Source organism: Chelmon rostratus, chromosome 10 (genome assembly GCF_017976325.1).
Source record: "Chelmon rostratus isolate fCheRos1 chromosome 10, fCheRos1.pri, whole genome shotgun sequence".
NCBI classification, from domain to species: Eukaryota; Metazoa; Chordata; class Actinopteri; order Chaetodontiformes; family Chaetodontidae; genus Chelmon; species Chelmon rostratus.
Window position 1 is genome coordinate 24,552,286 of NC_055667.1, and position 27,878 is coordinate 24,580,163.

The 27,878-nt window shown below is 41.8% G+C and overlaps 1 protein-coding gene across 1 annotated transcript in view; it reads left to right on the top strand.

Moving 5' to 3' along the window:
* Positions 1–27,775, top strand: part of LOC121612489 (formin-like protein 13) — a 34,845-nt gene extending 7,070 nt beyond the window's left edge. Inside the window, exons 9-17 of the mRNA XM_041945394.1 lie at positions 3,333–3,444; positions 8,656–8,746; positions 10,991–11,077; positions 14,496–14,648; positions 17,098–17,227; positions 17,360–17,392; positions 17,768–17,865; positions 20,186–20,269; positions 25,823–27,775. Of these exons, the coding sequence (XP_041801328.1) occupies positions 3,333–3,444; positions 8,656–8,746; positions 10,991–11,077; positions 14,496–14,648; positions 17,098–17,227; positions 17,360–17,392; positions 17,768–17,865; positions 20,186–20,269; positions 25,823–25,924 (890 nt within the window). The 3' untranslated portion in view covers positions 25,925–27,775. The remainder of the gene's footprint in view (positions 1–3,332; positions 3,445–8,655; positions 8,747–10,990; positions 11,078–14,495; positions 14,649–17,097; positions 17,228–17,359; positions 17,393–17,767; positions 17,866–20,185; positions 20,270–25,822) is intronic.
* Positions 27,776–27,878: the final 103 nt, after the last annotated feature.

Sequence of the window (27,878 nt, forward strand, 5' to 3'; positions counted from 1 at the left end):
GCCAGCGTGCATGAGAAATCTGGCATTGTTTCCCCAAAGATAGCAGCAGCTCGGCAGACAGCCGGACTGCACCTCGATCAGATAATACGTGGTAAAAGTATGACCAATAATTGACGGCTGAGCTGTTAACGAGCGTCCGGTCCAAAGCTGCATTCAGTTCTTCTTTCTGTATCAACTGCGACTTTAAAAACATTATGTTGTTTGCAGCTACACACTGAGGCAGATGGAGTTAGACAGCTTGAGCAGGTGGTTGTATTACTGTTGTTCTGCGGTTCTGAGTGGTTTCCTCTGGTAATCAACATGATCCTTGAGGGCGAGAAGCTGCATCAACAGTCCGTAGGACAACGCTGTAATGATCCATGTGCGTATTTATAGTATTCCAAGTGTTCTACATTAATCCAAAAGACCTCTGACAGCAAGATTGTAGCTCGTATTGATTCCTCTGATTGCATTCTTTGGAGAGAAATACCCACAGAGCAGATGAAAGACGAGGCTACAAGGTTTGTGTGTGGATGTGTGTGTGGTGGGATCATGTAATAGCCAGAACTGGCTCTTCTCTGCAGGGCGTTTAAATCAGCTCCAGTTTTAATAAGTTCTGATCAAGTTAAATGTCTTCATGACCTGCCACTACTCAGAGGCAGAGTAGGGCAGGTCACACTCTCTCTCTCTAGATATGAAGAGTTCATTCTGAGGTAACACAAACACAACGCTTATTATTTTCAGGTGATTATACACTAATGATCATAATTAGGAATATTATATTCCATTTCTGTCAATTTAACAAGCTCAATCCCACATCCTGGTCCTTTAATTGGGAAGTTAAGAGGGGAGGTGACTTTTTAGCTGAACTCATAGACATCTGAGACGTGACCAGAGGTGCCAACAAGCTTTTTATCAGGGGCCATGAGCTAGTGTAGATTAATTTATAAGATCAGCATGTTTTTTTAATGTAAAATCTTAATCTGAAAATAAACATAGTGGTGTAATAAATGTAAACTGAAACTCAAATGTTGTGGAGTGGAAGTATAAAGCAGCGTGTAATGTCAATGTTGAATTCTGAAGTACAGAACTTCTCTCGAGCGCAGGGTCAGATCTGTGGTTTTGTATGATCATGATGCTTTTCTGATTAGAATGTGTGTCCGACTGATGTGGTGATGGTGGAAAATGTTGGACTCCTAATTAAAAGTACACCTGTGGCTTCCTGCGCCCGGTGAGATACGCTCTCCATCGCTATACCCCAATTTACGGAGCGATGCCCAGTTTGTCTGAGTGCCAGTCAACAAAGGCCTTGATTTGCACTCCCGGCTGTTTCTGCCAGAGGCCTCGGCCTCACTCTGGAGAACGCTGGCGGGGCTCAGCATTATTTGGATGTTTGATGTCGTGATTTCTCATTTTGAAAACGTGACACGACAGCCTCCGTCGGTCCCGGTGAGGGAATTACTGTCATTCACGTCAAGGATTTAGAGACACGTTGATCAGCTTTGTACCTTGACAATGCTTCTCATTTAACATGATTATTTTATTTGCTTTGTTGTGAGTAGATTTTCAGTTAGTTTGATGATATGGATTCAGTGACAGAACAAGTTGACTTGTAGTTTGTCTGTGCAGTATGAAATTGGAGTCAGTTTCTGGTTAGTTTAGCTTAGCATGAATACCGCTAGCCTGGCTCTGCCCAAAGGTAGCAACACCTGCTTACTAGCGCCTCGAAAGCTCACGAATGAATACATGATATCTCATTTGTTTTAATTTGTGCAAAAACCAACATGTAAAAACGACACATTTTGATTTTTGAACAGATTAAACAAATGCGTGTTTGTCTTGAAGTTTATCAGCCAGGTCCTGCCAAGCAGTGGTATGATGATGATGTAGGAAGAACTCCGCTGATACAAGCTTGAGTTGAAGAGACCTTTATTAACAGGCAGTATCAGATCAGATGCCGGCCATCCGAGAGAGCTTCAGGGTCAGATCAGAAGACTCTGCCCTTAACATAAAGACAACACAATATATAGCATGGCGCTTTGTACTCCACCCATACCTTTCCTAACTCAACAGCCAGATCATGTTCTGGGCATATGTGCCACTGAGGAATGTTTTCCTTTGCGACAAGCTATATCTATCTCTTTGAGAAGTTTACGTCCTAATAGCCCCTCTATAAATTTTACCACCTCTGGTGTCCCTTTCCCTGCTCTGACCCTATGTGGCCTCACATACTACAACTAAAAGTGGTCTACATTTAAACAAATCAGTTTACCCCGATTATGCTTAATCTAACATATATTTGATATTTGATTGATCTGATCACATACCTCAGTCTCCCACAGCACGATGACGAAATGTGGTGTGAAGAGAGAAGTTCAGGACTTTCACACTGGAGACCAGGTTTTGATTCCCGTGTGAAACCATCTGTGATTGTTTTAAGGAAGGCGTTCGACCGTCATCTGTCCTAAATTTAACCAAGTAGCTTTGGTGCCTAAACCTGCAGCATGAAATCTTTCTCAGCAAGCTTTATTTTGAAAGTCTAACAAAATAAAGCTTCTCACGTATTTGTTGTTGCTATGCAGAGAGAACAACCTGCTGAAACCAGATGAAAAGCATTAGTGGAAAATTCTTTTCCGTGTACTTTAAATCTATAGATTAAATGTCGTGATTATTTCATGATAACATGTTTTTAATTGCCGTTGTACAGAGGCAGCTGTTTTTCCATTTCCAGCCATTATACTGTGCTAAGCTAACGTGGCTGTAGCCTCATTTTAAATATGCACTGGTATTGATCTTCTCATCTGTCGCTCATCAAAACAAATTATCTCAAAAAAGTATTTCTTTAACATGTCCAACACCGCTTTTTCCAGCTCGCAATTAAGGGGAATGAAGTGCTCGCCGTGCCATAACTTGCAGTGCAGAATATAAAACTCCACTTCAGGAAAAGTTTTGCCCACAAGTTGGCTGACAAGCTCGAGAGCTGGATGTGACGCCTCTAAATCAATGCCCGAGCTCGAGCATCTCAACTGCGTTTTGTGAAATTCACTATGTATTTTACATGCATGTCTAAAGTTCCTGGAGCAGGCTCTTAATGAATGCTTCTCACAGCTCCTGAATTATGCAGAGGCATTTTCTGTAAAACCAAAAAGAAATCACATCAGCTTTGACTTGATAGAATGTAAATTTGTGCATTTCCCTTAGGCATTTGGAGGAAAGTAATTAAGCAAAGGACCCTTTGTCTTCAGAATGCTTTTTGAGTCATTTCATCGCAGGATAAGAAGACTATCTGTCAAGAGGAAAGCTTTCATGTACTATTGAGTGTGTTGACTTTTTCTAATCTATTGTTCCTCCAGACATTTTCCTCAAAAGTTTTCCAGTGCAACCGGGAGAGCTGAAGGACAAACTGTTCATCGTTAATGAGGAAGATGGAGGCCTGTCTGATGAGCACATCGCCTCTCTGAGGAGGTATGAATTTGTGCCAGAAACCTCTGATTTGCATTCATTCCTTATAGTGTCGCAACTGAAGCTCAGAGGTGAATGACTTTTCGAGTCCATGGGCGGCTGATGTGTGTTTTCGTTGGCAGAGACAAACCCTTTGGAAACTAGCAGCTTAGCAAGCCATCAGTGGGAGATGTGAGCGTATGGTACCGTCAGACAGCGAGGAACGGGGGGAACCGCGTCCGCTACATGTGACGAGGACACACAGTTCGCAACGCAGTCCTTCACTGCGTTCTAACACTAAAGAGCAGATGCCAGAACCTTTTACCAGAGCAGCTTACTATTAAAGTTTTATCTCTGGTTATTTGTGGAGATGGAAACTATTGACGTGCCCGCAGGAATATAAGACTGAAAGCGGGTAAAATGCTTCCTGATTCCTACCTGCAATTTACTCAGTGGCCTTGGATGCTGACCTCCTGGAAGGCAAGAGTGATGAGAGCACTGTGTGGAGGATTTTATTTATTCTATGAAAACATAATATATATTTTAATGCGTCGCGATGTAGGCCCGAGGAATACAATCTTGAAAGAACCATTCCCAACAGGTGCTGCAATATTAATGCCCGGTGCTACTCCAGTGGCACGTAGCCTGGCTCATGAAAAAGTGAATGCCGTCGGTTTGAGGTCAGAACGCGTGGAATGACAGAAGGAGGAAGTCCAATTTAAGACGAGCGGGGGTCAAATTCAGTGCAAGGGAGAAAATGGCTGTTCCCATCAGCGTCTGTATTTTATAGACGCTGACGAGGACCATCAGGCCATTTGGCTTTTAATCACTCGCCTTTCTGCAGTCCACGGGAGACCCGTGTAATAGCATCAGTTTGAGGGAGAGAGTTAAGCAACATGTGATGGCATGAAGAGGCAAAGGTCAACATAGGAAACATCCACACACATACATTTTTTAAAATGACTGTAAATATGTGCGGGTGTTTTTTCTGTTGGATATATGAGGACTGATGTTTTTCTCATCGACTCATTTATGCTTATTTTTGGACGAGGAACAGAAGCAAAAGTTTATTTCAGCTTATTTGTGGAGATGGAAACTACCGACGTGCCGTCAGGAATATAAAAATGTAAAATGCTTCCTGATTCTTACCTGCAGCTCACTCAGTGGCCTTGGATGCTGACCTCCTGGAAGGCGAGCGTGATGAGAGTACTGTGTGGAGGATTTCATTTACTCTGTGAAAACATAGCAGATTTTTTTAATGCGATGTGATGTCGACTTGAGAAAAAGGAACAGAACCCCGCAGTTTCAATATATTAATTCTTCCGTATTTATAATGTGACGAGTGTGTCCTTGTTTCTGATGCTGACCCTTAAAGCAGCTATAATTAAAATTTTTAGAAATGCAATGGATCAAATGACTGTGAGTAATGTGAAAGGGCTCATTTGTGGTGATGAACTCTGCATGTCCCCCTGTGAGCTCTACAAGTTGACGGTATTTTTAAAACTCACTGCTGCGGTTTGATGGCACACAATGTTTTTGTGCTGGTTCACTCATCGCTCTCGTCAGCGTCGTTTTCAGTGGCAGCAGGCAGTGCACAATGAGTTTATCAAACAGCAGACAGACACAGTTAGCGATTAGCTGGTGAACATAGTGGAACATTTAGCAGCGAAAGAGGCAGATATTTCCCTCAGGAGTTGGTAGAGGCCAAAAACACAGCAAAGAGTGTGAATATTGGACTTCCAGTTATCAGGTGGACACAAACACAACTTGAAATGGATGCTGGTGCTGTGACTGCTGGATGCATAAAAAGCAACTATTTGCTAACAGACTAGCTATATCAACATTAAAGGTGGTAATATGTCAGTGTTGTGATCACAGCTTGTCTTTGCTGCCCCCAAGTGGCCAAAATATGTCACTGCAGGCTTAAAGAGTAAGTAATCATCATGGTTGGAAAGCTGTGTTTTGGTGCCCTATCTAGTGTGTTGCACCTCTAAAACAGGTGACTGACAGAAATGTGCTCTGTTGAACTTGTAACCACACCCACCAGTGATGTCACAGGGTCCTGGAGAGCACCTGTACATCACTGCAGCAAGGTGACAAGTTAAACCACTGGAGGTCAGCAAAGACAAGTCAGGTGGTGTTAAGTTAATCTTTCAAGACCTCTGACACTGTTTTAATGATTAAGTACCGTGCGATAGGGATGCACGATAATTATTGGGCCGATAGTTATCGGGCCGATAACAGGAAATTATGACGTCATTCCGATAAGTCCGATATCATGACGAACAGCCCCGATAACATATGGTGCCTCGCTCCCACTATGAGACCCGAATGGCCTGCAGTGAATGCTGCGTTCAGGTGACGTTGGCATAATCTGAAAAACTCTTTCTCACTGGGAAAAATCAAGATTACCCCCTCATGCCAGAAAACAACTCGTTAACTCGGTCATAATTTTGCTAGTTGCTGACTTGAATTAACATTCAATTTTTCACATGTTACACACACAAAAAAAGAAACATGAACTTAAATAGGCCGAAAGAACGACTGGCAAACGAGGGAACGGGGGAATGTACGTTACACTTTGAATGCAGCATGCGGCACAGCGTGCTTATGAAAACAGAGTTCAGACTTCTTCAAAGTTTCCGAAGGAGACAGTTCGCTAATTATTCGTAACAAATGTTCCAAGCGAGTTCCACGAGGAGCGAGAAATGGCACGAGCTTCTTCAAACCTGGTCAGTCACCTGAAACATAACCACCGCTTTGACAGAGTTTGGAAAGCGTATGAGGACGGCCGGCCTGCTAAAGACGCTCACGTTAGCAAGCCAGCCGCAAAGAAGCCACCGGGACTTACGCGTCGGCGAGGCTTTCGAAAAGTCCAAGAAATTTGCCAAAGATGACCCACGGGCTCAGGTTATTGAAGATTTAATCATGGACGTGATGGTGCTTGACTTACTATGGACTGCCCTTCTTCAGTTTGTTTACATAGATAAGTCTAAGTAAGGGATCATGTATCTTCCTTCAGGATGACACAGAAGCCTGACGCGACGCTTCTCCATAGGAAACTGCTCACTATACGTTATCCCGCTTAGAACACGGCTTACTACTAAAGCATTCAATAGTGTGACACAAAATAGTGATTAAAACATATTTTATTGATTTAATGAGTCTATTCTTGCCTGTCACCGCTCTCACTGCGCAGCGGCTCTGAAAGTAAACACGTAACTCTGCGGCGGTCGGCTAGTTTAGCTGTAGTTTGCGACTGTTATTTTTCACAAAATGGATGAATATTTTTCGGACTTTGAGGTGGTGGACGATGACTTTGTTTACGATGGACGTCCTTACCGTTTTGAGCCAGAGTACACGGACGAGGAGCTCGCTGAAAGGAGGACGCGGAGGCAGAGAGAGGAACAGCTGGCCAAACAACAACAAACGCGTATCTCCTGGCCGCAAGTCCCACTCTGAGCAACACAAGAACACCACCAGTTGCCGTTTACTCGTGGACGCGCAGCCGTTTGTTGTTGTTTTGGCCAGCTGTCACAGTGTGATGTCAGTGTGTGATGTCACCATGTGATGTCAGTTTGTGACGTCACCGTGTGATGTGACGTCACATTGTGACGTCAGCGTGTGATGTGACGTCACAGTGTGACGTCAGCGTGTCATGTCACAGCGCGTCATTTCACAGCGTGATGTCACTGACATGGTGATGTCAGTGTGATGTCACTGTGTGATGTCACTGTGTTATCTCTGATGTCACTGTGATGTCAGTGTGTGATGTCAGTGTGTGATGTCACAGTGTGTGATGTCACAGTGTGTGATGTCACAGTGTGTGATGTCACAGTTTGATGTAAACACGTACGTTGCGTAGCAACCGCCTCTCACTGTGCGCAGGACGGCAGGCAGGAAAACTTATTTCTTTACAGATATTCAGCAAAATCATGTCAAATGTGGAGAAGTGATGGGATATCCCAGACCTGAGAGAGACGGAGCTGGAGTTTGATTGATGGATAAAAGTCATCAGCTGATTTCTGCTTTCAGCGTCAGACATTAAAAAAATCTGTCTCCAGTTTTGTCTCCACTCAGCAGTCTTTTCGCAGACCGATCGTCCATGCTGTGTTTCTCTTGGTGTTTTTTTCGTGTCTGTCGGCTTCAATCTGGTCAATCTCTGCGTCCTCAAGTCTTTTGTGTCTTAATATCGCTCCTCCTGTCGGTCCAGCATTGTTCTTTACTTTTCTCGTCTTTTTTGCTGGGGACATCATTCTCCAGCCAAGTGTTTGGTCCTCTCCAAACAAATTAAAAATAATGTACGGAAAATGCTCCATATTTTGCCTCTCAAATCAGCTGGCGATTTGTTATTGAGCTTGGTACATTAAGGGATTGCCCCTTAAGTCTGACTGTTAGGAACACCGCTGAATTTTCGCGATTGACCAATCAGAATTGAGTATTTAAGAGTGCGTCTTCTAACTTGTGTCAGTACGATATGCACTGTGTATTATTTTGTTGTCATTGAGGAATGCACTTTTTCAGTTTGTTTAAATAGAAATGTTTCAATCTAACTTGTGCCAGTGCATTAATTTTCCATGTAAATGTATTTTTTGTAAACATCTGGAATGCACTTTTTCAGTTTGTAATCCTGATGCTTGTATTTGCATCATTTCAAGGGGCCTTTATTTTTTATATCAGTCAATAATGCACCTTATTTAAATTGATGTGAGATATCAAATAGGTTTGTTTGATAGCTTTAAGAACATGTTTGAGAGGCTTACCAATAGTTTTTCATTGGAAAAATAAACATCTCTTCATCTAAAGAGTCAAAACTGTTTTTGGTTCTGTTCGTGGTATTGATGTCATGATGTTAGGTATATGTGTGTGTTATCCGTTATCGGTATCGGCCTTTAGGAGCTGAAAGTTATCGGTTATCGGTATCGGTTTTAAAAAACAGTTATCGTGCATCCCTACCGTGCGAATTAACTTCTTTACTGTAAGGAAAGTAAGAAAAATGAGAAAAGGCTCATTGGCTACTGACATTTCCTTACTGGTATGATGTGCTCACCTTTATTGACAGATCTAGCTGCTACCTGCTTGTAGTTTTATTTACAAATTTAGATTTCACAAATTTCATGTAGGATCCCAGTAAGAAGGTGATTTAGAAAATGCATTTTCAGACTATTGAAAAAGTTAGTAAGACTTCTAACAGTCATATTATTATACATTATTATGTTTGTTTTTATGTTCAAGGTATGTCCCCACCATGGATGATGTGGAAATGTACAAATCCCACAAAGGACCTGTGACAGAACTGCATATTGTGGACCAATACATGATGGAGGTACAGTTTTTAGTTCTCCATATTAGCTACAATAACTATGACCAGATTTAGGATTGCACTCCCATGCAGGATCTAATGCAGCTCTTGCTCATGTACGGTCTTTAGAAGGGCCTTCATTCGCCTTCCTCCTCATTCAGACACTGTGGGTGTCATGACACGCTCTTAGCATTCAGCTGGTTATCACCTTCCAGCATGCCTGGCAGTCATCTGACCTATGCATGGTTGGCTAAATGCTGCAGGAGGGGTAACGCCGGGATCAGCCTACGATGCCTTTCAGGAGTCTTTGACACCAGATGTAAGGGATTCATGTCAAAGAAATGATTAAACTGCAAACAACCTGAATGCTACTAAATTCACAACATAATCAGTCCTCTTTATTGCTGCCAGCTAAAGCAGGTATTCAAATACTACACTTAATAGAGATTGAAATGGCATCATATGAAACTCCTACGATTAGAGGTGATTGCTCACTCTTCTGAGGGTTTTTTCCAAATCTAATGTGCTGCAATTTTCAGTCATTCCACACATTTCCCCCCTAAAACCCATTAAATTATTAAAGAAAATGAAAGGGCTGACACATTCTTTATGAATCATCACAGTTTCTAGCGTCCTTATTACTTGGAGTCAATCATGTCCTCCACAGGCTGCTGGTCGACCTCAGCTGCTCTCTGTACCACACTGTTTATTCCCTCATATTACCGACATGTGTGGTCTGCCAATGGTTGCTGTAGTGCCTCTGAGTCATGCTAGCAGTGTGGCTCAAGGGATGGCCTGATAGCCAGTCTGATGGTTGGTCAACCACTTAAGATAGATTGCTATGAAAATTTCTACCGATGTCCAAGCTCCAAAGATGATGAATCGTGCTGTTAGTGATCTGCGTCACTTTTTGTGTAGCGCCCCCGTGAGGTTGACATTTTTATTTTGTAGTGAAATGTCTTAACAACCAGGTTGGATGGATTCAACTCTTCATCTGGTGCCATCATCCAATTTTTAGGACTAAATAAATGCTGCTGTGCTTTGTTTTTATTGATAATTAGCAAACGTTAGCATGCAAACACACAAAACTGAGATGATGAACATGGCAAACATTAAACCTGCTTAACATCGGCATGTTAGAACTGTCATTGCGAGCAAGTTAGCATTTAGCTCAAATCAGCGCTGTGCTTAAGAGCAGCCTCACAGAGCTGCTATGCTAGCGTAGCTGTAGACTCTTGAGTCTTGATTTCCTTTCAACAGTTGAAAAATTATCACTTTCCTCTCAGGATGTCTGTGGACGACACAAGCGAAGCATCTGGGAACAGATTTTCTGCCATTAAAGAGAACGGCCGATATATTAGTGTTGAAGCAGTGACCTTTTCCTTCAGATGAAACAAATCTTAATCATGCTTTGCAGGCTATCATTCTGATGCACTACACTGCATATGAGGTCTTTGTGTGTTCGTAAATCAGGCCTGTCATGCTTTCACTGAGAACTTTAATCCTGCGCTGGACCAAAGCAGGAATTGTACGAGAGTATTCCCTCTTTATATCTCAAATTTGATGAACATGAGAGTTTCAGGTTATGCATCTCGGAAAACTCGGCAAAAATACCCCCCCAGTGACTAATGTGTGAGCACAATTTTAGCCCAAGACGGATAAGATTATAACAGTGTTACCTTGGCAATGGAATTAGTGTGATCTGTTAACCTCCCATTAGAAATGTAAAATGTGTCAGCAAATGTGACAAGATGAGAAGAGTGGAGCTCCAGAGCGCGGCAGCTGACAAATCCTGAGACATTTATTTCATAAATAGCTAAATGATTACACGGCCTTGATTCCTAACACTGATCCTAATATCTCTCCTTAACCATCCGTCAGGCCAGGTGCCCTTTGGCTTTTGGGAGATGGTACCTGAGCACGAACAGGACAGTCTGACAATGTGGAGTGATTTATTAGAGGTTAGCACTGACTCAAAGGTCGACTAGGCAGCTCAGCCAATCGTTTCAAGGTGTCAAGCCTTCAGTTTCTCTATTAAATCAGCCTGTCGGCCGGCCCGCGGTGCTCTGCTTTCGCCTGAGGTGATCTCGCCAAAGAGCCTGTGAGAACACGCTGCACGCTGGATCTCATTGCAGCATCTTCCTGCAGCGCTGCTTTTTAAATAATTCTGAATAATCACATTGAAATGGCCTGTGTGATGATGTGATGATTGCACTCTCCTCTGCTCACGCTCACTTCTTACACTCACACTCTGTTTCCCTGCTGCAGATGTGCAACATCCCCCAACTGAGCACACAACTCGACCTGCTGCTGACTCTGAGAGAGCTCCCGATCAGCATCGACGACCTGCAGCCGGTGAGCTTACTCCATCGCCCACGGAGTCAAATCAAAGGCCGAGTCACAGGTTTCAAAGTCCTACAGGCTGAAGCAGGGCAAAACCGCAGCCTCCACAGCGCGTGGTGAAACATGCAGATTTATTCCATAATGCAAATGCTAATGTTCAGATACATCGCTGGCTTTAGACATAAATGAAAAGACCATCTGGGGACAAACCGACATTAATACATGAAAGCTTTTTTCCCTCCAGTTTGAGCTTTACGTTTGAAGTGGTGGGTGAAGTTGTTTCTGTTCTATTTGCAGGATGGTTAAGAGAGGCACTTTAAGACACCTCTCTTCATTTGACGGAGACAAAAAGATGGATCTTAATCAAATCAAGTCCCATTTTTCTGTTGGTGGTGGAAAACACGCAAAGTTTTTTATCTTCATCAGAAACCCAATGAAAGCCCACTTTGACAGCTGCAGCTGTGGAAAAAAGAATGAATCTAACTCCATTCAACAAACCTCTGGACTCTCTTCAAAGACCAACGCTCTTTAATTGATATGGATGAATTAAGGAGGAAAATACACAGTCACAATTTAAATATGGATAATTTATGAGCTGATTTTAGAATTTGCTTAACCCTTACACACACAGCCAAATGTTTTAGGCTTCGTTCGTTAACGCGCCTGTCGAGAATTGCAGTTTATTGGCATTAGGGACTGCAGGATGTGAAGATATTGCAGTCAGACAAGAATACCTCCGGCTCCTCTGTCGTTTTTTCTTTTGTTTTTTATGCGATTCCCTCAAGCTTCTGTTCCTTTCAGCATCAGTGCTTCAGTCCTAATCTCTTGTCTGCTGACTGTCTGAGAACGAAGAGAAACAATGGATAAGAATGATGGCACTGTAATCCATTGACTGTGACAGCAATTTCTCTTTGTCTAAAACGCAGAGACAAACATATCGTGTGCCGGCGAGATGACTCAACAAGGAAGATTAGCGATTTCATTAACTTTCAATTTACTCTCGGCTTTTTTCTTTCTCGTGCTTCTCTTTCTGCTGTGTTGTAGCTTAGATTTTATTTTTAAAAAAAGGTCATTTTTGGATCAAACTTTGGTATTTGCGTGCAGGTGCTCTGTGATGAAAAGCGAGCTGCTTTCTAATCTGCTGCCCACAGCCTTGTGTGTCTCTGTCTCACAATACAATGTGTTCAAACATGGAGAGGTTAGGGTCCTCTCTGTTGCAGAACGCTCTAAATCCTTCGATTCTCTGACATGACAGACTTCTTAAAGCCCGAACATTAAGGAGGATTTGCCCACCACCTGACAGACGGGGCTTGAGGGGAGAAAATTGAGAAGTCATCACCTAAGGGATGTTTCGCACTTACAGTGTGCTTGTTGGTGCTAAGTTTCATTGCCGCTGACAATGACAGGTTTTACTCTGCATTTGAACCCAGCTCTTTTAAACTGTTTGATGTGTTCAGTGTGAAGCCATTTCCCAATATAAATAAGAGAGGCAAAGACTCAGAACCAAAGGCAGTGATGCAGCAGACGGGAGGAAGAGCTCTGGACAGGGAGGCTTCCCCGGAAGCTTTGATGCACTGAGTGGTAAAACCAAGTGTAGGGTTTTCAGCAATTTCGTTAATCGCGCCTGCTTTTTCCAATTATTGTCGCAAAGAAACGGAAGTTAGAGCACCCTCAGCTTCTGTAACGTGGCATATTTCTGAGTGAAACTAAAAAATGTAGCCGGGCTGTAGTCACAAGAGGGATTTTAAATCAAATCCTTCAGATTGGACTGGGTGGTTGATGCAAATCCACATGGAGCTGTGGAGAGAAGCGGTACTGTAGACCTGCTGACCTCCATCTAGTCCCATTTGGGAGTTTCTCATCTACTGCATGGGAAATGGCCCCTGAAGGTCCCGTAGGAAACCTTAGGGCAGCGGCTGTGTGCTGCTCTCTACTGGAAGACATGCATTTGTAAAACCGACCAATCAATCCTCATCCTTTAGTCTCTTATAAAACTGAAAACCACTGTTTAAAAACACCCCTGATAAATCTCATCTTTATGTCCTTGCGTGGATGTTTGAGTGTTGAATGAGCTCAGTGTTGCACCTTGTGACCGGTGGTGGAATAAAAACACCCACTAACTGCAGTTCGCACCAACCGTCAAGTACCAGTGGGTGTGTTCCAGCCTCAGCCATCAGGGGGCGGTAATGAGGCACAGAGAAAACTTACCTGGACAAGCCACACAAATTGACGTGTGACTGACGTATTCAGTATTTTTGGATTGAACTAACTAGCTAACTAACTGCTTAGTTTGGCAAATATAGTTCTGGGGAACTTCCTCACCTCCAGTAAAGAGCAGCACGTAGCTGCTGCCCCGAGCTTCTCAATGGAAATCATCCAGGACCGTCTCCCAACCCCCGAATTGGCTTAGCCTCCACCCGCACCTCCATGACCCACATTGTAAATGATGTATGATATAGCTCCGCTCTCTAAGACCATGCATGGCTCTGACCCATTCAAGTCTTACATGATGGGAGGGGCTAGCTAGTTGCTCCAGATCACATTTGATTGGATAAATTCATGTAATTCAAGATGAGTTGTCCGAAAATATTTTGATATTTTAAAGGAAAAGGGACAATTTTAATATAAAACACTCAAAAATTATCCAACATTTTTATTATATAGCAAGAGATAACAGGAACAATTGACACATGAACATAGAGAACTTGGAAAATGTATTTTTCATGTCTTTAAAGGAATGAACAACACCCAACATTATGCTCACAATTTATTCTGTAATGATGGCACATTTGGTGGTGATATGAAAAGATGGGCTCGAAATAATAGCAGGAAATCTGCTTTCTCTTCTGTGTAACTGAGCCTGTCCCACTCGTAGGTTTTGGGAAGTTATTCTTTAAACAGGAGCATATGGTGGGAGTGTTGCTGCTGGCTGGCACGAACCCTGTTTGGAAAAGCTACCTCTTTGTCAAGGACTACGATTCCCATAGCATCAAATTGTTTTTCCTCCAACACACCATTGGCAAAACCTAAAATCCCACTTTCAGTCCTTTTCAGTATGATTTCTATCCATATTCAACAGGGTCTGTTCAGATCTGAACAGGGAAACTGTGTGATATTCTAGAGGGATATTTGTACTTGACACAATTGCATACCAAATAATAATCTCGCCAAACAGCCAGGCCCTGATTATTCATTTTATGAGGTCAAATGAGGTGTTGTGAGATGGCTGTTTATGTTTATAATGTAAAATACTGGGGCCTTGAGTTATTTTTGTCTACACTTGTCAGCACAGAGAGCCCCAAAACAAGCTTCAGCCTCATTCCGCTTCGATTTCACAGTCGTTGTGTGGAGAAATGAATGCGAGAGCCTGTATGTGGTTGGATTACAGAACGAAATGACTTTGCTCTGTGCCCCTGTGTTTGTCTTCCAGCTGATTAACCAGAAGATCAGAATGTGCACACAGCTGAACAACTGCAGGTCATTTGTTTCCGTGCTGGAGTACCTCCTCGCCATTGGCAATTACCTCAACGAGAACGCCAGGAAGGAAAAGGCCAAGGGATTCCGCCTCTCCTCCTTAACCAAAGTGCGCCTCCGCTGCCGTTGCCTGACCTTTGATTGAGCTGCAGCACAGGGCTAATAAGACTACTCATTGATATACACAGCAGGGCGTCTCTTCCTTCAACACTCTCTCTTGTCATTTCTGTGGCGGTCTGGCAGGTTCACTCGGGTCTTTGGTACAGTCCTTCTGACAGGTGTGACTGTGTCACTACCTGCCGTCGCAGGAGAAATTAAACTTGTGTGGCCACTCGTGGGTGAATCTCTTAGAAGTGAGCCATCCTTAAGTGCAGTCAGTCGGTGGAGCTTTTCAATAAAGATAAATGTATGAGCCTGTTCGCTGGTTTAATGCAAAGCAGTGGTTCTCAAACTTTTTCAGAAGCTGAAAATAGTTCACGGCCCCCAACCCACAATTTTTTACCCACAATCATTAATAACAACTGGGGAAGCAACTAATAAAAAAAGTTGAACTGAAGTTAAATAAAGGCCAGAACAGCATCAGCAAACTCTTGTTTGTTTGTTATCTCAACATAAATCATGTTGATTCAACTTTGTTTCACTCCATATTTTTCCCCCGGTCATCCACAGCCCCCCTGCAGTGGCTCTGTGTCCACCCAGAGGGGCCCGCCCCCCAGTTTGAGAACCACTGATTGAAAGGAATACTTTGACCTTTTGGGAAATTTGCCTTCTTGCTGAGAGGTTGATGCGAGGATGGATACCTTGTTCGGGTTCCGCAATCAAGAAATTGAAGCCAGGAGACAGTTAGCTTATCTTAGCTTAGCATAAAGGCTAGAAAGGGGGGGCTAGCCTGGCTCTGTCTAGGTAGCAAAATCCACTAGTCAGCATTTCTTAAGCTCAGCAGTTAAAAAGTTCTATCTCATTTGTTTAATTTGCACCGAAAACCAAAGTATAACACCAACAACTACTTCCTGCCTGGTAGCGGTGACTTCCTGGAGTCTACATACGTGATGCCCAGCCAAGACACAGTCCAGCACATAATCCAAATAAAAGCATAGCATGTTGTTTTCACATCTCGGAGTAAAAAGTCCTAACATTGCTGATTTTGTTTCTTTTAGGCAGAGCTAGGCTAGCTGTTACACCCTGTTTCCAGTGTTTGTGCTAAGCTAATCTTAGCTCCATATTTATTGTACGAATGTGAGAACGGTCTCAATCTTCTTGTCAAACTCTCAGCAACAAAGCGAATAAGCGCCTTTCCCAAAATGTTGAACTCTTCCTTTTAAAGTTCAGCGGTTGTTGGACGTGTAGTTTTAAGTGTTGTCTGGGGTTTGTGAGAGTCTTTTCTCTGAATTTAGTTTGAACCACTCTTTTGTGTGCGAGTCTCTCTTCTGGGAAGGTTTAAGGGGCAGCGCTTTTGGCACAGAAGTGAAACGTCCTCTGCTCCTTTTAATGAAGCCGAGGCCTCGTCTTGCCTCCGAGGTGTTTCCAGGCCTAATTGAGAATAGTAAACTGTTGCTGCTTGAGACAGACTCTCATCAAACTAATGGCCGACCGCCTGCAAGAAAAATGGATTGAGTTTTTTTCAGACCTTTTTTGATTCTTGCTTCTTACTTGTGAGCATCAATACTTGCATGTCTTGTATATATAGTCCTCAGAGGCTGGCCTCGGCCTTAAATTGGTAAACAACATAACTTAGAAAAAGACTAAGAGTGTCTATCATAGGATTAGAGCGGCCGCTCTTGCATTTCAATTATACAGCAGCATGACGTGCAACATGGCTTGAATGTAGAGTCATAATTAGCATTTTACACAAACACATGAAAGCACAGTTACTGCTGCTGCTGTGACTACTGGTAATTATAAGCAATAATGAAAAATAAATTACAGAAACACAGTTTTGGAAGAAGTACTCAGATGTAAGTGAAAGTACATAAGTATTAGCATCAAAATATACTTTATGTACCGAAAGTAACAGTACTAATTTTGCAGAATGTCAAGTTCTTTATTTATTGCTCGGTATTTTAATCAATAATAATGCATCATTTATTAGTTGATTAATATTTTATATTAATGATCTTAGTATGCAAATGAGTATAGTTACTATAGCAACTTAAGTTATTAAATAAATGTGGTGGCGATAAAAAGTCCAATACTTGCTTCGGAAAGTATAAAGTAATATAAAGTGCCATAAATTGGAAATACTCGCGTAAAGTACTAATTGTTCTTGAGTAAAAGCACGTAATCACACATAATTTACTAACTGTTTTATGATTTAGGAGTTTACATTCATATTAGAACTCACAGCAAGGTGTGAGTGAAGTTATCTCCAATAGAAATTTCAAGATTTAACGCCAGGACTCTACGTCCTTTGTCATCCTGTTCTGTCTCTGGCCTTCAGTGAGGAAGGTGCACACACAGGTGTAGCCATCACAACACACGTCCGTCTCCTTCCTTTATGCTTTAAGTCCTTGACCACCGGTTACTGCACTTTCTTCACTCTGTGTTTTCTCCATCTGCAGCTCTCCCAGCTCCGTGGGAGAGACAGGAAGTTCACCTTGCTCCATGCCCTTGTGGAGCAGATCATGTTGCATGAACCGTGCTTGGCCACTTTTACCCAGGAGTTGGCAGAATTTGAAACTGTCCCGGGAGGTATTTGCTAATCAAGATTTGATCAAAGCTGAAAAAAAAAAAATCTGTGTGGTGCTTTCCAGTTGAGGTCTGTGGAGTAAAATGTGTATTTTCTGTGCGTGTGTTGCTGTTTTTGTCCTCTCTTTTGGACAGCGTCCATCAAAGGCCTGACCGCAGAGGTAGACGGTGAGTAGATCACATTTTACTACTGTGTCCAATGACTGTTCTTCTCCAATTTGCTGAGATCGCTGCAACAGTGACCCTACTTTTTGTGCTAATGTAAGGTATTTGTGAGGAAGTGTGATAGCAACATTTACTAGAGCCTTATGTAGTAGTAGTTTCAGTATACTGTGAAACACCATGCTCTCATTGTCTGGGGAATATATGGGCTCAATCCAATATATTGCCTGTATGACGACTTACAAACAGTCGCCACAAGCACAAATACAGCACATCACCGGATCACACAGGAGACAGCATCTGATTTAAAGCAGCTATTTGCTTCAGTGGTCAAATATGATGGATGATAACCGAGGTGTGTGTGTGTGTGTGTTGCTTCAGTGCTGAAGAATGAACTGCAGAAAGTCATTCAGTACAGCAAAACTTCCAAGAAGAGAAAGGCTGGAACTCAACACCCAAACTTCTCCAAAGACCTGAAGGTGAAGTAGTAAATCTTGTGTTCATTATTTATTTACGCATTCATTTACAGGTACAGAGTGTCTTCTTGTAAAAAGAAAAAAAAACAGTATTGATTGTATTCATTGTTTCTCACACAAATTAATTGTTTGTTTCCATCAGCTAGTGCTCTTCTTCTCTTCTTCTCTTGGCACGTTGCTGCCTCTTGCACAGCATTTCTGCCACGAGGGATGTGAATGAATACGAATGCAATGATTTGGATATGCACAGATGATGCGCTCTCAGCAGAAATGGGCAGCATCCAAATTTTTGCAGTCTTATTTTCACCCCCTCCCTCCACTGACCTGTCAGCTGATTGACATCATTTTCCACAAAGCACTTCCTCTCACACAGACAGACTCACGTCCACTGAGGATAAATATCCATAAATCAGTTTAATTACAGAATAAAGCTGCTTCTTGTGACTTCAGGTATCGGCTCATATTCATCACATTCAGTCTTTTTCTTCAGTATGAAAAGTAATCCAGGTGATTGTACTGCAGAAAAGAGCAGTTAGTAGCTAAAGCAGCCAGACTTTCCATGCAGAATTGCCAAGCTTAAAACAGAGAGCTGTTTGATATTCAGACATTCATCCTGAGCAACGTTTCATCAGTTTTCACCTGATCTGCTGGGCAGAGGCAGGATGTTGCACAGCTGTTATTTTCACCTTATGAGCCCTGAACTGAGGTCTGGTACTTTGGATCATAGATGAAAAACCGAGGAGCTGAAGTTAGGGACCGTCTCTAAAGTGCATGAAAAAATTGCATCTTCCTGCTATTATAAACCTCCAGTTTGCCTCTAGCCCAGTGCAATTCTGATCTGTTTTTTCCACAATATTAAAACCTCCTTTGCATTACACCCCTAATTGTTATTGGTGGAATTGCATGAATTTAAAGGATGCAGCCATTTTTGTGTGCATTTGGTTCACATGGTTAGCTAAGCTAACCTAGCTCTGATTACTGATAACTGATGAATATTTTATATATCGTACGATACTTATTTTATCAAAGTGGAGACAGTGTGGACACAGAAATTAGCAGGCTGCTAAAACTATAGCTATAGCCGAGTGAATGAATGAGATTTACACAACTATACTTAACAAAATATAGAGTAATTATTTTCTTCGTTCAGATGCCATCTACATCCCACCACTCATCAAATTATCATCCTGACTCATCAAACCAGTGCTCTACAGTGCCACTAGTGGTCAAAAACTCCAAAATGTAGCTTAAATGATATAAATGTGGTGCATTGCTACATCAGTTTGTTGGATTTTAAAGGCATAGTTTGACATTTTGGGAAATATTCTTGCACAGTTAGATGAGAAGATCGACACCACTCTCATCTCTGTATGCTATGAAGCCAGAGCCACAAGTTGATTAGCTTAGTTTAGCATAAATACTTGACACAAGGGAAAATAGCCATCTTGGTTCTGCCCAAAGTTCCAGAAGCTGCATTTAAAACTAATATATTAGCACACTGTATCTTATGTTTAATCTGTACACACATGGAAATGTAAAAATGACAGTTTGTGGTTTTACGGGTAGCCAGGCTAGCTGCACCCCCCTGCTTCCAGTCTTTATGCTAAGCTAAGATAATCAACTCCTGGCTCTAGAGTCATTTTTAATGCTCAGTGATGTCGACCTCTTCAGTTAACTCTTAGCAGGGAAGCAAATAAGCATATTTCCCCAAATGTCAAACTATTGCTATAAATTACTGCTAGACTTCACAAAGCAGCTTAAACAGACAAATCACACATGTTAAAACTTTTCATTAAACCATTTCCAGACATCAGCTCTTCAGTTTTTCTAACAAAACATTACTCTTTAATGGTAAATAAATAAAATGTACAGTACCTATGAGCGTGCAAACATTTTGAAATGTGGTTAAGGTTCAGGTTCGGTCGTGTTGGCTGGGCTGAATCGTCAGTGGCAAGCCTCAAATTTTATTATAACTGCTGATGACATTGCATGATGTGAATCTCTGTGTCAATAATCCACCTATATAAAATAATTCACATGGTGCCCACACATCAGGGTACGCAGGCAAGCTGTAACCATAGTAACAGCAGTTGTGTGACAGGGAAACACACACTCAGTTCTTTATTTTATTCTAGTATCTTTATTTTATTTTATTTATTTATTATTATTATTATTATTATTTATTTCTTATCTTTCTTATTGTTTCTAGCATGGGGATTGCAATGCAAATTTCATTGACATGTTATGCTCATTGACAATAAAGACAATCTTGAATCTTGAACGAACTCACCCGCAGTTCCTTGTGCTTTTCTCTGTAATCCAGACGGCGATTGAGAAATACAGCACGGATCTCTCGGCATTGACGAAGACGTGTGAGGAGATGAAGGAACTCTACTCTGTCATACTGGTAATCCTTGAGTTATTATTTCAATATCTCTTTTGTGCAGCCTCAGAGATGGATTGACTCCCATTCCAGCAGCGTGTAGACGGCCCTCTTCAATTATTTGTCATCGTATCTGCCCACCCTGCGCTGGGAGAGTACACACAGTATATATTCAGAGGAAGAAGTCCCCGAGGTTACTCCCTCTTCACTTGGTGTCCTTTATGGCCTAAACAAGGTATATCTGATGCATAGTGTGCAGCCTCTGCCTCCGCATCGTTTAACAGCAAGCATCACTGATTTGCAGTTTTGAAAAATGGCGTCCGTTGGATAATTTTTGAAGGATTATCGAACAATTGCCGCTGTCTCCTGCAGAGAGACGAGTTCATCCTGACCCTTAATGTTTGATTGCACATCGATGGATCGTCGACACGCAATTACAAATGAGAAGCTGTACGAGCGGCGGTGTTTCTGATGTGGGACCACTTGCATTCAGTGGCATCTCTAGCTGAACATACTGGCACCATGCTGCAAAGCATTCAATCATACTCACACTGTTAATGATTGAAGTTCGGCCCCATGTTTGCTGGACTCTCTGAGACCAAAACCGTTGATATTCTTTAAAGAGTTCATCTCTCACACCCGGCTTCAGATCCCTCTGTATTCTTTTATCACATTGTCTATAAAGGAGGACATTTTCTTTGCTCACTAACCTGGTTAGATTAGTTTTATAGAGCTCAGGCCTTCTTCTGACATCTTAACAGGTGTTATGCCTTTTTTTTATAGAGTCCCCACCTAAAACAATCAATACAGAAGTAGGGCCTATTTTCTCACCTTCCCCATATCTCTGTGGACAATCCATCATCGTAGAGAGTCCACTCACCCGTCCTGCTGTGTTTGAGCACTGAGATATTATAGTGTGAGCTGTGAGCTTTAGGCCTGCTCTGGAATTGTGTTATATTAGACCCACAATTAGATTCCTGTCCACTGCAAACGTTTTCCACAGCGGGGGGTGACGAGGGGCTGCTGAGCACAGCCAATGTGCTTTAAAGTGAGTGCACAAAAAATGATAAGTATATCTTTTCACAAGCTACAGCGTCTGTCTGAGGCCAGTTTCACAAGGGAAAGGAATAGTCCGAAAATTAGAAACTACTCTGAAACTAAACTGACTCTCACGTCCGTACGGTAAATATGGAGCTACAGCCATTAGCTGGTTATTTTAGCTTAGCATAAAGACTGGAAACGGGGGGAAACGGTTAGCATGGGCGGAAATCAATGCCCCTGACAAAGCCATAGTTTGGCACATAATCCTGGTTTTAGAAGCTTTAGAAGCCGTGCTAGCTGCTTTCCTCCTCTCTGAATTCTTGATATTCAGCTAAGCTAACTGGCTGTAGCTTTGCATTGCAGCGTGTGAACATGTGAGTGGTCAAAGAAAACAAATGGGGCTGAGATGGGAGGAAAATGTCCAGACTGTCAGACTGCGTCCGAGATCTGTGTGTTACACTGGATAAGAAAAACAAGATTAGTGTAGAATAAACTTTTAAATTCACCTTTTTCAGGCTCTCTTTAAAATGTAAAAACAGTGTCAGAATAATAAAAGTATAAACCTCATTAAAGCAGCCTGTTTAAATTAACTTTAGTCAGTGTAAATGAAAAATCAATAACAAACAAATGCTCTTGATGAGATAGTATTTGTTATGTGAATTACATAATTTGCAGATATGGAAAACCAAAATGACTCCAGGGGGCATCTTTTCCCACACAGGGATTTTTTTGGTATAGCTTAATTCTGGCATAATAACTACATTTAACACTTAAGCCTCAAACTGGGTTTGTTTATGCATACAGCACATATGAAACCACGTATAAACACGTGTCCTCAGGGAGGGCATCGTCTGCCATTGGAGCGAATTTCTGAAAACGTCTAAAGTGAAACATCCGAAGATTTCAGTCTTATTTCTTATTCTAAACATAAATCACTTCTCCAAGTGTTATTGAAAATGTTCCGGCTGTGGCCTTTTAAAATTTAACAAGTTGACCTTTAACTTTAGTGTCCCCTTCAGGCCAGGAGTTGTTTTTAATCACCGGGAATCACCGCTGCATGGCCGCCCCGTTCTAATACTGTGTGAAACCTCCTGCATAGACAATAAAGCCTTTCTGCAGGCAGTGGAGAAAATGATTGAGACTGACTGGGCTGTGGCGTTGTGCAGGGGAGCAGTAGGCTGGGGAAAAGGCGTCATATTTAGTCACATCTTGTCATGGGGGTGGAGAATTCATAATGATGCCCTTGAATAGCCAACATGCAAACATAGAAGGAGCTCATGAAATTTGTTTTGGGTGGTTTTATTGTGGCGAGGTCTTTTTCTGCAGATACTCTGGAGGCATGATTGTTTTTTAAAAGTATCAAATAGAATGAGACATTTTACGTAACACGCTTTGCTGTAACATATCCTCTCTAATGCAGCCTGATACGTCGCATGCCTTGTCATAACTCTGAAAGCTGACAGCTACGTCACATTACCAGTTTCTCTTCACACAATGCACATCTTTAATACACCACGTCGCTACGACACCATAAAACAAAATCGATTTCACCTCGCCGCCTGCAGATAAGGTGCTTTTAATCTTGTGTCTTCAAGCAAAGAGCTCAAACCTGCAGATTAAAGATGATGCAGGATGCTGCTGGGTGTAATGAACATTTCAGTATTCAGTCTAACTTTATTTGTATCTTTAAAGTTTAGTTTGTTAATGCTTTATTTTAACCCTCCCTTTAACGCAAGTGTGTAAGTGTGTTTTTATGGGCACTCGCCGGAGGAGTTAGAGATGTTATACCTGCTTTCTGCTACATAATAGTGTGTTATAAACCATTTATTAAACATTTACATTGTTTAGTGCTTAGAAAAATGCTTAAAACGGGGGGTTAAAGTGTGGTGTTACCTTTGCTTTTTGCACATATGGTTCATTCTAGTGGTGTAATTATAATTAAAACGAACTTCTACTGCTGAAAGAGCTGGACTCAGTGAACCATTTATGCATTTCTGATGGCAGCATGGAGATAAAGACGCTCTCAGTGTTGCTTTTTTTTAAAATTTTGCAGTTTAGCATTTACCACCACGGTACGATACACATGCAACCGAAGCAGCCAGCAGCCAATCTCATTATCCTTCTTATCCTCACTCGTTATAGTGGAAACACATCGATTCATAGAACAGGCACTTCCTTTATTCTCCCAAGGGCCAAAGCACAACACGGGTCTGTAAGAACGCAGGCGAATATTTAACATGCACAGAAAACAACAAGGCTGATCAACTGAAGCAAAGAATGACGTCCACAGATTGAGTAAAGAAAACGTGGCAACACTTTACATTAAAGTGCACATATTCACCATTAAGAGCCAATATGCTACTAATATGCATGTTTATAAGCAGCTAGTTAAATGTGTTCCTGAATATAAAGTGTTACCAAAAACCCTTTTGCCTCAGATGCTGAGAAGAAGTACAAATTATTGGGGGGAAAGTATGCAAACAGGCGTATCTGCACATCTGATGTGAGAGTGTTACATAGAGAGGAGGCGATAATCAGCTCACATCCTCCTCTTGCTCTCAGGGACTTTCTGAGAGCAGGTGTCTTACACCTGCATGAACCTTTTAGGAAGACACATTAATATAAACATGCTCACTGTCAGCAATTACATTTTGGAAGCACTAAGAGACCCAATGTAGACATTTCCCTGCCGGTGTTACAGTTTATAGACTGGTTTGATGATTAATCACTAATGCTGCTTATTTTACGTGACTAATTGCGTTCAGTTTTGAGTAACATCTAAAACCTGTAAGTAATTATGCCAGTTTAATTTTATCATTTTGCCTTTAAGCTTTAAATACTGTTATATTATCATTTCACGAGTCTTTTTTCATATGAACAGAGGCAAAATGAAGTTTTTTCTTTTAATAAAATGATTCTTGGTTGCATTTGTTGATCCAGCAGGAGTGAGGATGCTGCTGGGAGAACTAATCCTCCCTGAATAAATGCACACATGGACATAAACAACAGCAATAACACAAAGCACATCAGGGGGGCGCTGGGGTGTGCCTGTAAAACATGGATGGATCAGATAATATGAGCTCGGCCTCAGTGCCCTGCCTGATGCAATGCTTCAGTCCCAGTGTTAAAAATGGCCGCCTTGCTTTCACCAAGCTAACTGCGGCGGCGTTAAATAAAGCTGTCTTTCTGCTGAATTCCTCCATGCAGGGATGTGTGGCTTTGATTCAGCATCTTGAAACTTGAAACCTTGAAACTGTGACATTATTTCGTACTCCAGAAAACCTCAATCTGCCCAAACCAACCAAAACTAGCTGCTGTGGCCATGAATATTTCATCAAAAAGAAATAATTTGATATTTGGGAACACAGCTTATTCACTTTCTTGCCGTGAGTCAGGTTAAAAGATTTATGCCACTCTTGCATCTGTCTGGTAAATATGAAGCTACAGCCAGGAGCTAGTTAGCTTAGCTTACCATAATGGCTGGAAATGGGGGAAACGGCTAGCCTGGTTCTTTCCAAAGGTAACAAAATCCTCCTACCAGTAGCTTTAAAGCTCAATAATTAACATTTTATATCTGGTTTGTTTAATGTGTACAAAAAACAGACATGGTCATGTGCTGGACTGTTTCTTGGCTGGGGGAAGTGACTTCCTGGGGTCGCTAACGGCTAACAGGCTGCTGGCTCTGTACATACTGAGCAGATGTGAGAGCAGCATCGAGCTTCTCATTTAAATAGCAAAAAGGGCTGAAACGTAAGAAGATGCACACCCACATGTAGCTCAAACTGAGCCCAACAAAATGCAAGTAAAGCTAACATCTACATGCTGCCAACAGAGACACCATTGGTTACTTGGTTCTGTTTTGGAAGTAAATAAGCACATATTCCCAAAATGTGAAACTCGTCCTTTAAAAAGTCTGTAATGACTCTTTTTATGATAAAAGGAAATTCATACCACGTAAAATAAGGTCCAGGTGTGCAGAGGGCTGTTTAATATGGTGAGCACATCCTGTGTATGTTCAAGTAAGCAGCGTGGTAGTTTTAGTTTCTGCAGTAGCACTTCTGCAACACATCAACAGAATAAGGAAATTTAATGGCTAATGGTATTTTTAAATGTCTTAAACATAATAAGAAGTGAAGAAAATGAGGAGTGACAGTGTGAACCTGCACAGTGAACAGCATGCAATAAGCCGGTTAGAACACTTAACCGCTGTGACCCTTTCTGATAAAGTTTGACTTTAAAATTATTAACATTTTTATGCCAGTGACCCTTAACCCCCGAGGTATATGCGCTAATTCGACGGTGCATGTCTGCCTCAGTGTCTAAGTACACTCAAGGAATGGGTTGCATGCGAAGAAAGTATATGAGATGATTATATGAGAGGACCATTGTTGAGCAGAATATGCACGACCCAGACATCAGCTCTCTAATGAGCGAAAGCGGTTGTTAATTGTGAAGCATGTTTTATAAGCTGTAAGGTTGAGGTCAGGCTAAAGTTTTTAATTTCTAAGTCACTCATCATGTTTTTCTCCTGTCAAGGTTAAATTCGGAGAACCGGCGAATCAAGACTCTCAGGAGTTCTTTGGGCTGATCTGTCAGTTCGTCCACGACTTCAAGAGGGCCCATGCTGAAAGTCTATGAGCTCTACTGTACAGAGCACATACCGGCATCCACTGAGGCTGCAGCGCTCAACAAACCAGAACGGGTCTCATGTTTGATGCAGTACTTGAAGATCAGAAGCTGTTTGTGTTTTTCTCTTGTGTTCTTGTACAGATGTCTTATTCTATATTGGAGACCAGATTGATTGAACAGTCCGACAGCATAAAGTGAACAGTGATGCTAATGCACCTGGACGGCGGGATGACAGTGTCGGTGGAAATCGATTTTGTGAATATAAAACTGATCTGGTGTCACATTATTTCATGTCAGAGGGAGTTTTGATTTGGGTCGACTTCAAGTTTACTGAACATTTGTTTTGAGGTGAATCGGTAATGAAGGATTTCAAAGCAGCAGTGTGCTGCTGATACCCGCAGCTCGCTGCTGGCAGAGGAACAGAACAGGCAGCACTTCAGAGGCCAGCTGAGGACGGCGGGTGATTATTTTGAACATGCAATCGTGCTGCGGTCAGGGACGTCTCCTGTCCCAGCTCTCCAGGACGAGCTCCAAGGCCGCCTCTGATTAAGGACCACATCTGCACTGTGGTAATGACATGACGAGAAGCACAAAATTACCCATTGAAAAGGTTGAAAAGTAGTCTTCGCTCTGGTTAGAACTGATTCATGAGTTTCGCAGGTTTTTGTGCGTCTGACATTTTAATCAGTTGACAACAAAAGCGCTATTTGTAGCTGTGGCTGTGGACCACGGTGCTATAATGAAGCAGACCGCACACTGAGCAGGAAAAGTTGCACATTTCCTTGTAAAACCACCGATTTTAATTAAAACCCTACATCTGCAGGAACTTGTGTTTCATTAACAGGAATCATGCAGAACTACTTCATTAAATGTTCCCTTCACAGAGTTTCATCTTATTATTCTTTTTTTACATTTCCAGTTTGTCAAAATTGTAGCTGGATGGATCATTAAGGCTTTTTCAACCCACTTATGTCATATCTTTGTACTGCTTTTGAAATTAAAAAGAGACAAGTAGCCCAACACAAAGCATGTACACAAAATCAACCCGAGAAGTCACTTCAATTATCTGAATTATCATTTCCTGTCTTACTTTGGAATTAGTTTAACTTTTATCGAGATGCAGACAAATATTATAGTTTTGCATTTAATGTCCCCTCGTTTAACGCCACAATCTGAATTGCAACACTTATTTTTATTTATTTCATTTTTCAAACATTATTATTATGAGGATTAACCTTGAGTTTGCACCGGCTCGGCTGTGCACTCCTTTCACTTTTGGCTCTCAGGGTCATCTCTGGGTCTGTGTTAAAAATGTCAGACATTCAATTTCACATTCTCCCAATTTAAAAAAACTCTTCTAACCCATTTTATACTGATGCTTTTGCGTGTATTTACAGCATCAGTGGTGTGAATTCCTGGCCTTTGAGGAAGGCAGTATGTGCAGCTGAAGCAGGAAGCTGCTGGTGTGGATGTGTTGCTATTATTATTATTTCCCCTGTGAAAACCAAATTTGAACAAATGTTTGCAGCAGGAAGCAAAGTGTCATATTATTATGAACTGATGGAATTCATTATACACTAACGTTTAAACCGGTCTAAGATGCTGCTCGCCTGCTCGTTGTTTCTGTGTTTCCTCTTCTTTGTTTATTTAATTTTCATGCTTTTATTTCATGCCAACTCCTGCAGCCTGCCTCCTGGTTTCATGTAGTGAATAAACATCATCATCATCAACGCCACAGTTTTTCATCCCCCTGAGGACTGATACCAATAAAGGCTTTTCTTATCTTATCTTATCTTCAAACCTGGTTTCCCAAAAAGTTAGGACGCTGTGTAAAACTGTGTAAATAAAAACTGAATGTGATCATTTGCAGATCAACTGTGTTTACTGGCTTTGATTAAGTGTTCCTGAGTCCATGTATTAATCTCACTTTTCCAATCATGTGTTCACAAAGTGTTGAACCTCG